The 14,671-nt window shown below is 23.9% G+C and overlaps 2 protein-coding genes across 6 annotated transcripts in view; both read left to right on the plus strand.

Moving 5' to 3' along the window:
• LOC114120902 (rhodopsin-like) overlaps positions 1 to 14,671 on the plus strand; it is a 108,598-nt gene that overhangs the window by 54,352 nt on the left and 39,575 nt on the right. For 3 of the 5 annotated variants that reach the window (XR_007604779.1, XR_007604780.1, XM_050202800.1), the window contains exon 1: positions 9,809 to 10,219. The exons of 1 other annotated variant lie outside the window; for it this stretch is intronic. The gene's annotated coding sequence lies outside the window, so the exon portion shown is untranslated. Of the gene's footprint in view, positions 1 to 9,808; positions 10,220 to 14,671 lie in introns of those variants that run through there. One more of the 5 variants, XM_050202801.1, reaches the window with a different exon arrangement.
• LOC114120924 (uncharacterized) lies at positions 382 to 5,041 on the plus strand. Its single transcript, XM_050203870.1, has 7 exons — positions 382 to 822; positions 879 to 1,016; positions 1,089 to 1,292; positions 1,374 to 1,595; positions 1,662 to 1,838; positions 3,194 to 3,482; positions 4,403 to 5,041. The coding sequence occupies exons 1-7, from the start codon at positions 382 to 384 to the stop codon at positions 4,465 to 4,467; spliced, it is 1,536 nt and encodes a 511-aa protein (XP_050059827.1). The 3' UTR covers positions 4,468 to 5,041.

Consider the following 14,671-nt stretch of genomic DNA (forward strand, 5'->3'; position numbering starts at 1 on the left):
CCATTTTCAGTTCGACGCGATTTAGACTGATGATTAAAATAATTTATTATTCAATATTCGTCGAATTTCATTACTAATCGTAAAATTATATAACATGCGTTTTTCTAAAACATTGTAGCTATTTTATTTTTAATAATATAGGCTTACATTTATTTAATTTATTTTAGACTAGATTCTGGCTTAAATACTATAAAAATATTTAAAAAATAATAACTGATACCAAAAGTACATTTTGTTATGTATTAAATAAAAAGTAACAATTTTAGTTAAATATTATTTTTTTTTTAAAACAATTCATTGAATTGCAATAAATTTATCTGTTACGTACGTTTGAAATTATTATAACAATTTTATCTTATACTGCTAAATTAAATTGTTTAAATGGCTAAAAAAAATAACAAATCGAAAAAGAAATCCAATAAAAAAACCAAAAAACCCACAAATATTATTAAAACCATTGACACCGTCATACCAATTTCTACTCCTGTAGGTTCAGTTCATTTTGATGAATTTTTAAAAATATGCAAAGAACCAAAATTAATTCAAAATATAGTTGAACCTGCTAAAAAAACAAATGATTCAAAAAAAAGTAAATCTAAGAAATCTAAGAAAGCCAAGAAAGCCAAGAAACCTAAGAAACCTAAGAAACCTAAGAAATCTAAGAAATCTAAAAAAAAGGAGAAGATAGGAATTTCTAAGATAAAAGTAGTTGTAAAACCAGATGATGTTCCTCCGTCACCACAACCGACATTATTTCCCTTGATCAAGACATTATTACTTCCTTCCAATGACGATGCGATTGACGAAAATGCATTATTCTCAGTATGTTATACAAAAAACATAATAAAAGTTCATAAAATAAAAATGTTACATTACAGGAATTCGTTGTTGGTAAACCTGAAACATTAATTTTAAAACAATCGTCAATTCGAGAAATAACAGTAATCGAACAACAGGCAAATAACACTGTTGATGAAATAAATATCTTAGAAGAAAAAATCAAGACTCTGATGGAGGTAAATTCTAAATTTGAACAATATTGATAGTAATTGCCTAAAAGTTTTGAAATTAATGTTTATATTTTACAGAAACCTAAATTGACCGAATCTGAAACTATTGAATTGGAGAATCAACAATTTCTCGTTATGGAGTTATTAAATGATTTTGAAAACAACTTGGCAAAAATTCGAGATATTTTTAAAAATGACAATTTGGAAAGCGCTAATGAAACTGATGCTGATGTAGAAGATACCAAATGTCAAATAACCGTTAAGTCTGAATCACAACATAAGGTATGAACGAACTAATTCGATTAAAAATAAATAAAAAAAACTGACAGGTATTTCATTTATTTGTCAATACCAATACAATAGTTACAGAATGTAGAGAAATGGTACGAAACCAATGATTTATCATACCTCCTATCACCAAATGCGTCATTTGACAAAGGTGTTACCGTATCAGAGGGCCTATTAGTAATATTTGACGAATTAAAAGACCAAAAAACATCTCCGAAAACTAATGCAAAACAAAACGACGTGTTCAAAAGACTTAAAACTAAATTCAGTATATTATTGCCTCCGCCGAATTTGGAAGTAAGATTCGATTTAATTTGTAATTAAATCACTTTTTTTTTTACAAAATATTTTATTTCTTTGTAGAATAACAAACAATATTTGACGTGGATAGATAAAAAACTTCACAAAGACCATCAGGATATGTTGAATGGTACCAAAAATCTGAAGATATTTCAGTGTTGGAACGAACTAGAGCTTAAATATAATATTATCAATGCACTAATTATATCTATGAAGGACGCTATTAAATCAACATCACCGGTTCGTATTAACAACTAATTAATTATTTATTAATAACTAAGGTCATCAGTTATTGACGCAATATACGAGTAATAATATAATTAGATAATGAGTATTGAGTGTAAAAGTGTAAGTACATTATGGTGATTATTAGGTACCTATATACAAATATATAGGAACTATAACTCAAGCCCGCCTCATTCTTCAGTAGGTGGGCGCCCGTGTGTACCCAAAAAACTATTTATGTAAGTTATAAAGTATAATTATGTTTATCAGGCCATAATAACATAGTACGCAGCGTATTTTTTTTTTGGCAAGTTATGTAACCATGTATTGTGCAAAATGTAGTGGGTAATGAGGAGAAATTTTTGGCTCCCCCCCTCTCAATTTAATTTTAATGGGTTTTGTTAAATTTCAATTTAATTTTAAACTACTGCATTTGATTGGTTTTGTAATACAATTATCTTAAAATTAAATAAATATTTAGAATATTTCAGTGATTATCAGACTTATAAAAATTTATAATTAAGGTAAAAATGAAAAGTTAAAAGTTGTTTAACCAAAAATCACAATTTTTAATTTACATTTTATACAATTTTACCTATCAAAAATTAACTACAAATGCTTGTAAACAAAAATTTAACAATGTATTTCCAATTTTTATTAAATACTGTAGAACAACGTATAAAACCACTTCAAGCTTTTAAATAAAAAACAAAATATAATTTATCAATATAAAAAAACAAAACTAAAAAAACTATAAATATGCATTTGCAACATAAAATAAATCCTAAAATAAAAAAATAGTTAATTTTATAGATATTTTATATTTATAGAAAACTTGTGTTATAGTAAATATTCAAGTTTTCCATAATTATTTATAATTTTATTGATTATAATTACATAATATTCATCGTTATTTTTAATCGGTTTTGCATTTTACGTAAAATTCTAAAATAGCACAATGATTACAATGCTGCTTGATAACCAACTACTGACTTAGTTAATAACTGTATTGTATTATTATAAATATATATATTTTTAATATGTGCTTGTACCTATATTATATAATATAATCTCTTCTATAATGACGTAGATACATATTTTCGTTAGAAAATGTTTATTACTTAAATATTAATACTAAATACATATTGCATGTACATAATACAAACGTTTATTTTTAGGAAACGTTAAAAATAAAAGTGTCGTGTACAAATGTACAATAATGTACAATATGATCAATAAAATAAATTATTTTATACAAATGATTTAATTAAATAAAATAGAAGTTTTACTCGAAACAGCCTTGAGTTTTTTTATCAACATGTACCTTTACCTAAGCTTATAAGATACTTAATATTTACTTTTTTTAACAGTTTTATTATGCAAGTGATTCTACGAAATCGCAGTTTTTGGTTGATCAAAGTATTTTGGTACAAGCATTGGATGAATTTAAACGAAAAACAAAGGATACATTTTTACGTGCTGGTTTAGAGAAATACTGGACAATAAATCCTGAAACTATAAGGCTTGGAGCCAGACCATGTTTTGACGTTACGATCTGCCAGCGAAATACGGTCATCGACAACCTCGTCCCATTAGATAAACGGAAATTTTCATTTTTACAACGTAATTTAATCAAAATGAATGATGAAAATTGTAAAGGTAACTTAAAACAAACATATTATTTATAGACATTAATACATTATATACAGAGTAATTCACCAAGTAATTTCTTCCCCTTTTCTTTCAATAATGCAGTTTTTTAAATTTGTTTTTTTGGAATTTTACTATATTTAAAGAGTATATTCAAATCCTTGACATTTTTACATTATATAAGGAGTATACTGTGGTGATATAAACTTAAGTTTTTCAAATGATTATTCTTCTTTTCTACCGTAATTTTTTGTCAAATGGATATTTTTTAGAGAATGTTGACATGTCAAACTTAAAAGTCTTATGAGTATTTTTTGAATCATTAAACTTTGCATATAAGTATGATAATAGGTTTGAAAGATATTATGGATGCTATACTGATTTTAAGATGTTAATAATTAATATCAATATAGTTGGGTAGTTTGAAAAAATGGCCTGAATGTAATGAATACTAGATCCAATATTACATATATTTTATGTTTTTGTAAGACCATTTTAAAGAATTACCATCATACAGAGTAGGTATATTATAAATAATAAATAATTTGTTCAAATGTTTATAAAAATATATCATCCACTAAATACTTTACAGTAAAAAGGAGGAGAGAGAAAACTTGGTGTATTATCCTATATATGTATATACATTATAAATTTAGAGCGTAGATTTATATGCGTTTTCAAGTGATAAATTTTATATTTTTCAGTGATCGTATTTTCGAAATTTATCTAATAATTACGAAATAAATTTAATAATTATAAATTATAATGCTTGTATATATTAATCAAACGTATGTTTTAATCATGTATAAATTGGCCAGCAATTGCGATTTATTATTGCATAAATCTAATTAGTGCATATAAATCCGGGTTCTAGCTTATAATGAATTTTAGAATTATTTACATAAAAATATTTTTAAATATTTATACAGAAACAATAAAAACATCAAATTCAAAAACCAGTGAAATCGAAGTCGGAAATACCAACTATAACTAATTTATAAATAGATTAAGTTTTAATTAATGTATTTTATTATCTTTATAAAATGTATATAAAAAATACTTAAATACAAATCTCCAATTTAAAAAAAGCTGACGTTTGAACTTTGAAACAATAACTGACATTACCAACTATAATAAAAATTAGGATATGCAAGTAATATCTTTACTTATATTTACTATTTTATTTTATAACCAGTTTCTTTCATAATTCCAGATGAAATAATTTTTACAAACTGCATAAAAGTTTTGTATTTTATTCAAACACAATGATAACTTTATAAGTAGATAAATTGTGATATATTTTATTTGTTATTTTAAAGGGGAAAGGGATTTTGAATGACATCACTTATACATCCTAAAATATATTATAGTATGTCAGCTAATTTTTTCTAACTTGAAAAGTTAATGTCAATCTTTCTTAAATTAGTGGTGTGCATTTAAGTATTAATTTTCCAATAAAAACAATATAATCTATATATATTTATAAATTATATTTTCAATTTTCGACATTCGTTGTGATCAGATTACATTGTAAAAATAAAAATATCCGTTTACCAAATGAAACGAAATTGTTTATGTCTGTGTTTCATTTGACGGATCGTCGAAAAAATATGGTCTGGATTAGGATCCAGTCTCATTCTATTCAGGATTTATTTTCCAATAATCTTCTGACCAGCGTGTAACAATGTGTACCTTAAATTCTTTTAATTTCGTTTAAATTCTTGTAATGCTCGTAACAATAACTTTTGTTAACCACATAATATAAAATATTGGTATGTAATATATAAATAATTTTGATATTTTATTATATTAAACTAAAAAAATCGTGAATTATACATCGTCAAACTTAGAAATCGTTAAACTATAAGTATAATATTTTATTTCTAAAATAACTTAGATTTTAACAAACCTTAAGTAAACTTGTAACATAATGTTTAAAAAAATCAACTTAGTTGAAAAATTGTTTTTTTTTTTATCATCAATAGTAATATATTTTTAAAAATTTAATCGTAATATTTTCTTTTTTTCTTTTTGAAGTATCATATTTTTATCGATTTACAGAGCGACGTTAAGCTTCATAATATATTTAAGTTGTGTTAGAAGTTTATTATTTCATTAAACAGTAATTTTTTTCAAACTTCATAAAACGTTACAATTATAACAGAAAATTATAATTCCAAGCGTGGCTTACTTATAAGATCTTAAGATTATTCAAATTGCTAATATTTTTAATTATTATGAAATTTAAAACTTTTTATCTTAATTTGCTTTAATAGAACTAGTATTTTATTTATTTTATTTTAATAATCTCATAAAATACTTTATCATCATTTGATTTCAAAAAATATAAAATCTGTTAATTCTATTCAAAACTAAACCTGCAACAGTGGGTACCTATAACTATACGATACCCTTGACAAAACGTCACAGAAAAAATCAAAGGTATATGTACTTATATGTATATACGGTGTATCCAAAAATCAATGATACCTATGTTAAATAATTTTGTTTATTATTTCGTATCTGTTTTTCCACTCGACTAAATTATTCGTATATCCGTTGTCATTTTCATTTCATATACACGCGAATAAGCATATTTCAATATCGTCAATGATACCAAAACATCACAGAACAAAAAGTGATCGCATTCGTTTTGTGGTTCTCTGGAGTGACATAAAATTACACGATTTGCGTACGTTTACTATAAAATATTAAACAGCTGTGCATATTAAATATATTATTATAATACTATATTATGTTACTTTTTTTATATAATGATAATGTTTTATTAATTTATTGTATGTTTATGATTACTTTATTCATATATCTAAACATCGACTTCTCGCATCTGTAATTATCTTTGTTTACAGATGATAATATCAACGTATATTCTTAATAATTAAATTATGTGTTGCACGATACTTGAGGTTTTTTTACTGTTCTAAATAACAGTTTTTTCAAACAAATAAAATATGCACATCATAGTAAAATTAATTTTTAATGCTCATTACTATACCGTCGCTTTACTCAGAGAATGAGTTAAGTTTTCATTATTTAATTAAGAGGTATATTGTCTAATATACCTTTCAAGTTTTTGAATTTGAAATATAATATGTCAGCTCAATCAAAAAATTTCTATAAACAGTCATCATAATACATAGGTATATTCACATGTCTCTATGACTCGCCTATAGATATATGTGAGCTTTATACTCGTATAATAGGTATGTACAATTATTTGAAAAAATCCCAAGTATGCTAGTTATTCTGTTAATATTTTAGAGTGGCATGATTATTTTATTATATGTCGAATCATCAATAGTATAAGAATTTAATTGACAGAGGAAAACAATTCAAATAATAGTAATTATATAGTGATAGGTAACATAATAATACATAATACCTATTCTAGTAAATATTAAATAACGTATGTCACAAAGAAAAGTGCAGTTGGTATCTGTGATTGTTTTATAAAAAATTATATGAATTTTATAACAAATTGTATTATTATTTTTTAATAAGATCAAAAACATCAACCACTGTGCCCTGTAGTTTTTAGTTATTACTTTTAAGTAAAGATATTATCTACTTATATTTATATATAAAGTTCTGAATAAATTTAATTAATTTGTAAAGTATTATTTGTTAAAAAAAAAAATATACATTATGTTATTTATTTAAAATTACTTACTTATAATTATAATATAGGTTATTATTTTAATCTAATTCATCTTTATAGATTGATCGTAATATGATAAAATAGTCAGATTACAATGAATTTTTTTTTCGTTTCATGTTGTAATGAAAAATATCAACATACGTGGTATTTAGAATCATTATTAAATAATGTGATAATGCCAACTTAATTAGTGATTCTATTTTAATGATCTTTCGACCTACATTATATTTTTTTTAGTTTACAATTTTTTTTAAAGATATAAATAAATAATACTTGTATGTATACTCGTATAATTCGTGTATTGTTTCTTATGTAGAGTGCAATGACGGTCTATTGAGAGTTATTGGTTTTCTGGTTTTCACAAAACATATACTATGTGTATTTTTCTGAAAACTTCGTATATTATTTACGTTGTTTTTTTTAACTTAGGCTCAGACAATACAATTGTAATGCATAATTCAATTTAAAACTGACAGCAAACAAATATTAGTAAGACAATTATATTATCTTAAAGTATTTTTTGACGGTCAAACGATAATCCTTGAATATTTAAGTAAATTAAAAACTTGGGAGATTGAAAGAAAGGGCTACTTAAAAACATTTTAAATGTTTATTATCAATTGATAATAACTAACTATATTAGTTCAGTATTTTACTTCAATAAATTCTAAAAGAAAAATATTTTCCCTTCAAATATAAAATTAAAAATCCAAATTGAATTTAAATATTAGAACTCAATGAAATACAATAATATTTTTCTAATTTAAGTAGAATTGATAACATACGTCACACGTGTAAATATACCACGTTTATAGTAATTTCTAATGCCTTTAGAAAATATATCATTAAATGAAAAATTGAACGGCGTATTGTATAGGCAATATAGGTACATTATGGCGTAAAAATATTCAATCTACTTTGCTACACATCACAAAATAGATTTTTTATTATGTTTATTTCTGTTAGGAGTTTTGAAAAAAAAAATAATAATAAAGCCATTGCTTTTAAATAACTATAAAAAAAAGTAAAATGGTTACATTTGGATCAACAACTCAATAACTTTACGATGATACATGTGATGAATATGTTTCAAATACATATTATTTAGACTTTTGATGATTATTCCAACTAGCTAATTGATTTTGTGCAATGCTGGAGTATAATCTTATTGAAAACATAAGTTTTATTATTTATTATTCAAACTATTGTTTTTGTTAATTTTTTTTTTATCGTGATGAATTATCCGTGTTTCGTAACTGTATTGACTAATAATAGTTGGAATCTATACTTATAAGAATGATAAAAGTATTTTCTACACTTTTCATCAATTTAATTGATTGACAAATAATTGTTTCGTCTTAATATGATTAGTAAATTATATTGTAGATATTATTAGTTAACTTAATAAGTATTACCAGCCGTAATTAGTAAAGTAATTAAATCCAAAACTTTAAAATTATAAATTAAATACATCATAATAAAGATGAATATCAATAAATTGATAATTATGTGTATCATGCTATAATATACGCATGCAGAAACTTAAATGTGTGAAAAATGTGAAGTAGGTCGCCTAAAAAAAAATACACAAGTGTTTTTTATTTTAATAAAATTTGCATTTGTATTGCTACACAACATTAAAAAAAATATCCTACTAATGCAATATAATATAATAGTCATCACTACTCTCATAAATCAGTTAAGCGGGGTTTTTTTTGTTAATTATTTGCAAGTCTGTTGAACATAATTGTCATGTTGTCCTAGTTGTGAAACTCCAGGATATACCATCCGAACAATATCTTCAAAATAGTTTGTATATAACAGGGATGGCAAACCTATGGCATGTGTGCCCGAGGTGGCAAGCGAAAAGATTTTGTGGGCACGCGAAGATTTTTACATTAATATATTATTAGCATATTTAAAAATTTTCTTTTAATATATATTGAATATAACATTCAATATTATAGCAATAGAATAATATAATATTTTTCATGGCACGCTCTAAAAAAAAAATAAAGGTAAATTATATACTATATAATAATAAATAGACGTACAGTTAAGTAACAGTACGGTATATAGAATGTATTACAATTATTAAAATAATACAATATTGTATGGATCAAAAAAGGAAAAATAAATGATTTGTTTAAGTAGTCACCAAGTTATGACACTTAGCTTGGAGAATATTATTATACTATAAAAATGAATGCGTTTAAAAATTGACATTTTTGGTATCACATATTATATTACAGTACCTATTTATAATATACGATTATTATACACAGTACATGTTATTATGAGTTATTACGTATAATATGATATTTTCAATTGCGTGTCTTCGCCAAATAGCGTTAGAGAAAAGTGTACATAGCATTTCTAACTCGACCGAACCAATCGTATATCACGGGATCGCGCTCTACGGACGATGCAGTCATAATATTATTGTTCAATATTTAATTTCTCCTTCCCACCCCTACCCCCCAATTAACAGCAAATACAACGAGTTTAAATACAACAATATATAAACCGTACGAAATTGTTTTCATCGGGGTGCGTGTTTATCATTTTATCGTCTATTCCGTCGATGGATGTTCACACGACCGTCGCGGTGCGTTCTCCGCCACTAGTCACTAGCGGATATTAGCGCTCCGTTTTGTTACCACTCAGTCCGCGCGGTACGCCAAGCCAAGCGCCACTGCCGCGACTACACAACAGTCCCCCAAAAGTCGAAACGTTTATAAGACTGACAGACGACGACGTAATGCGAGCGTGATCTTCACTTTGCCGTCAACAACCGTACCGATATATTTGGTAGGAAAAAGTAAAAATTGTTTACGACGCGTATTCTTTGGCCGGTCGCCACCACCGATAGTCGTTACTATACGTTTCGTCTCGCGTCGTTATCCAATAATTATATAAATAATAAAAATAATCATATTATAATATTAATTGTTACAACTATTATTAATTTTTTTATGCCAATTTTGATTTCGGTTTAAATAATATTCTTATTTACGGGAATTATTGTTCCAATAATCGCGACTTCACTGTCCGACGACGACGATTCGTGAGTACCTGTATTATGTGTATAATTTTTTTTTTCGGTTTTTTGGTGTAATAATTACAATAAGGTACTTTTTGGACTATTGCGTAAGAGGGATTTTTTTGCCGTGCAGTGGTTTTCAAATTCCTTTCTGCATATGAGTATAATAATGCATTATAATTATCAAAAATTAATAACGTTTAATTATTTTTTGAAAAAATAATTTATTTTTATAATGTTTACAGAAAAAATCACTAAGTATTATTTAGTAATTCGTATTTTAAAATAAAATAAAAATAGTGTAATATATACGAGTAGTTATACGTTGATTCTCATAAATTTCAGTTAAAACTAAATTATGGTCAAGATAAGAAAAAATGACGTAAAAATTATTATTATGGATAAAAATCTCAGATTTAAATCTGATACTGTGCATGAGACGTGATTTTTTACGCAAAAATCAAACTTGAGACGTGAAACAAATACTAATCAAAATTGTTTTTTGTATTGAAATCATAAATGTCAGTAAAATGTCTTCTTAATAATAATATTAATAAATAGGTAAATCTAAATGTTCTTTATTTAAATATTATTCTAGATAATTTAAACTATTCATACAATGAATTTTCACTATCGACGTTGTAATATTGTAATTTTATACTCAGTTTTAATACGTCTTTTATGAAGTGGATTTAGAGCAGTTACTTTTAATATAGTACCAATAATGATTAAATTTCTATAGAATTAGTGCAACGAAAATAGGTTGAAATATTTTGAAATACGAATAATAGAATGTAATTATAATAGGTACATAACTTTTCTTATGCAATACGTGAATAAATATAAAATTGTATTAAAACTTACACTCTATAAATATACTCATTTTATATTCAATTAATGCATTATTTTGTGATGGCCCACTGGACGGTACTTTATAAGAGTATTGTGGCAGGTATATCATTTTATATAACATAAAGATTTAATATAATTTGATGAATATTATATATTTGTATTCAAACTAATTACAACTAATAAATATACGAGTAATACATTCGTTTGTAAATGTCAAAAATTCAAAGATAATAACATAATAATTATGAAACTAATATATTTCTACCTAACATATAATATTAGAATTGATGTCATATTATTATATATTGCCATAAACTATGATTTTATGCAACAAAAATATTTTTCTTCGTTCATGAAACATTTTTCTTTATACATAATTAAAATTGAAATATGTTTAAGTTAATTGTATGTTCATAATATACAATAAAGCAAACTTGTTTTTGATTCTGCATAATTATGGCCTAGCTAATATGATTATACATATTACACATTGTCAAATTGATTTCTATTTACAAGAACTTACAACAGAGAAACATAAAAGAAAATTAACTCAATAAGAATAGCTCTACATTGTGATTATATAATAATATTATTATATAAGGTTTCAGTGTCATAAGTAAATTTCCAGCAATAGTTCAAAATCACTTCGCTGTAGTGGTATTCACTTTCTCATCTTATTTATCCAAATTATTAACTGATAATAACCATAATTTAAAGTTAATAATATGTTAAAAACTTAAAAATTCTTGATATACAAATTGTTTAAAATTTAAAATAAATAGGTACAGTTGTGTTAGAAAACTTATAACGACATGGATTTTATTTTTTGCAAATAAGCCTTACCAATTTGACTATTGGCTGACGATCATTTGTTTTTTGAATAATAATAATATGATATGAATGATTGTTATAAGGGTTAGTTTTAAAGTTATATTTTTTTAATATCGAACTTTTATAATAATAAAATACCAAAAATGTAAAAAAAAGTGTAAGAGTTAATTAATTAACAAACTTTTCTGTGAATTATAATACTCATTATAATATGACGTCTTTATCATGTCTATAACTATAATTATAGTCAAAATAATATTGATATATTAATTAGCTCGCGAAGTATTCTATTACCATGCAATTTGTTATGAACCATGATAAAATAAAAAGTATCAAAAAGCTTTTTCATTTAAATTACTATAGGTAGAAATACTTAATTTAAAAGTAAAAATTTTTAACAGTTATTTAAGCATCATTTTATTATTATGAAAGATTAAAAATATTTTCTTCAATCGTTTGAATTTTCCACTTTGGGGAATACAGTTATCCCTATTCCCAGCTAGGTCTCATTACTAATATATCTGTATATAACCACAATGAAATAATCGCTGGTTAAGTTGTTCGTATAATAATTATAATTGTATACCTATATAACGTTCAAAGCTTATAGTATTTTTTTTAATCATAAAAAACTTTGAATACAATGTAAATTCAAATAAATCATAGTATAAATATAAAAAAATAATTACACGAAATGTATTCTTTAAAATATTACATTAAGTTAATAACCATTAGTATTTAATGAAATGCGAGGATATAGACGTATACTTTTGATAAAATATTATAAGTATAACTATTTTAATAACAATTAAGATAGTATGCATGAGTAATAAGAAATTTTATGGAACAGTATAATATCATTAATTTCGTACTGAAACAAATAATTGATCAGTAGGTGGATAAAAAAGATTAAGTCAAAAACACTACTTTCGTAAATTAAAAAAAAATCATTTAAAGTATTAAAATATTTCAAAGTTAAAATCTAGTGTTTACTATTATTTTAATCATATCTTTGAATGGTCCTTTGAACGTGAATTTATTTTAAATCGTAAAAGTCAAATTATTTTCCAAATTATATGACTTATTCATTTAAAATATTATTTGACTTATTCTTTTTTTATATGGCTTATCGGTTATTATTTTTGAACTTAGTTAATTTATACATGTTTTCATTGACTTGCGATATTATATATTTTTTTTAATAAAGGTCCTGCAAGAAAAAGTATATAATAATAATCCCTTGATCTTTTTTTATAGCATTAAATAAACCATTAATAAGTGATTAAATAAATTGCACAAATTTGTCATAACTCATATCCAACAACTTTAGCAGAACATTTTTTTTTACTTCAATTTTTTTATTACACCGTGTAAGTGGAATGGAAGTACTGTGGGCGTTCGGTTTATTATGGGTGAGTGATGAGGACTTTCATTGAATGCACATCATCGGCATGGCTAAGTTAACTTTTTTATAAGAATTTTAGGTATAACAGTCTCATCAATTTTTTAATTTAATAATGTATATTTTTAATGAAACTGGTAAAATAAACTTATATATATATAAAAAAAATAAAACACAATAATGTATAATAAAGTATTATTGATAACTTTAATTGTTAATTGTGTTAATAATAGGATAAAAAAGTATTATTATTATTATCAATATTGTCAATTTTTATAACTTATATTAATAATAAATTATAAACATCGCCTTAGAGTTATGTAAATAATCTAAATTATCATAGACAATATTATTAAATAAATGTTATAATTTATAAACGCTTCTATATTATAATTAGTATAATTAAATAAGTATAAATAGTATAATTTGTATACTATTATTAGGTTAGGTTAGGTTTTAATAAGAAATAATTTAAACTCATATAAGCTCCTGTAATTCATTTCTTATAATATTCGTTAAGTAAATATTAAAAAATATGAAATAAAATCAGTGGATTTACATAGTACTATAGTAGTATCACTAAACCACAATTATGTTTAAAATGTAATAGTAAAATTAAATGTATGGCCAATGATAAACATGATAATAATAAAAATAATAAAATATACAACTTAAAATGCCTTTGAGCTTAAAATTTGAAATTATAGTATTATATTATATATCTTTTATTTGTATGAAACAATATCATCTCCCATTTTTATCAGTTATCAACTAATATTCTATAAAGTATAAAGCATCAAACATTGATCCTTAATAATAACTACCTATTCAATATAGTTATTTTTAGAAACACAAGTATCATTACATTTATCAGATATTATCAAAAATCACTAGGAAATAATATTAATTCTTTATTATAGGTAGTCAATTTTAGGCATTTTTTTTTTTACCAAATATAGATTATTGATCATATTGTAGACGCAACAATTAAAAACTACAATAGTAAGATAATTTGTAATGGAAATAGAACGAAATAAAATGATAATCACTATAAATATAATGGTGGTATAATATAGTATAAAAATAAAACATAAATAATTCATCATATTTACAATTTTTTAACAAACAGTAAAAATAATTAGGTAGTAAACATAGGTTAAAATTAAAAACAAAATGTGTGTTTCCTATTTTAAACAAAAAAAAGTAAACTTTATATGATGTTGTTTTTAAATTTTAAAAGAGCTATGAATTTGAGTTTTTAACCCATATAAGTATGATATATTATGAATAGACTTATTACCTATACAATTATATATACAGTATAATACTATAAACTATGGTAAAATAAATGTAATTTAATATTTCTTATATTTTTGTGTCGTGTTATTTTA

The sequence above is a fragment of the Aphis gossypii genome, chromosome 3, assembly GCF_020184175.1.
Source record: "Aphis gossypii isolate Hap1 chromosome 3, ASM2018417v2, whole genome shotgun sequence".
Taxonomy (NCBI): Eukaryota; Metazoa; Arthropoda; class Insecta; order Hemiptera; family Aphididae; genus Aphis; species Aphis gossypii.

Bases quoted from the DNA above. Each gene is read 5' to 3' on its own strand.
- LOC114120924 (XM_050203870.1), top strand. From the start codon at position 382: ATGGCTAAAAAAAATAACAAATCGAAAAAGAAATCCAATAAAAAAACC. The intron at 1,293-1,373 runs GTATGAACGAAC...CCAATACAATAG, and splicing joins AGTCTGAATCACAACATAAG to TTACAGAATGTAGAGAAATG. The intron at 3,483-4,402 runs GTAACTTAAAAC...ATATTTATACAG, and splicing joins GAATGATGAAAATTGTAAAG to AAACAATAAAAACATCAAAT.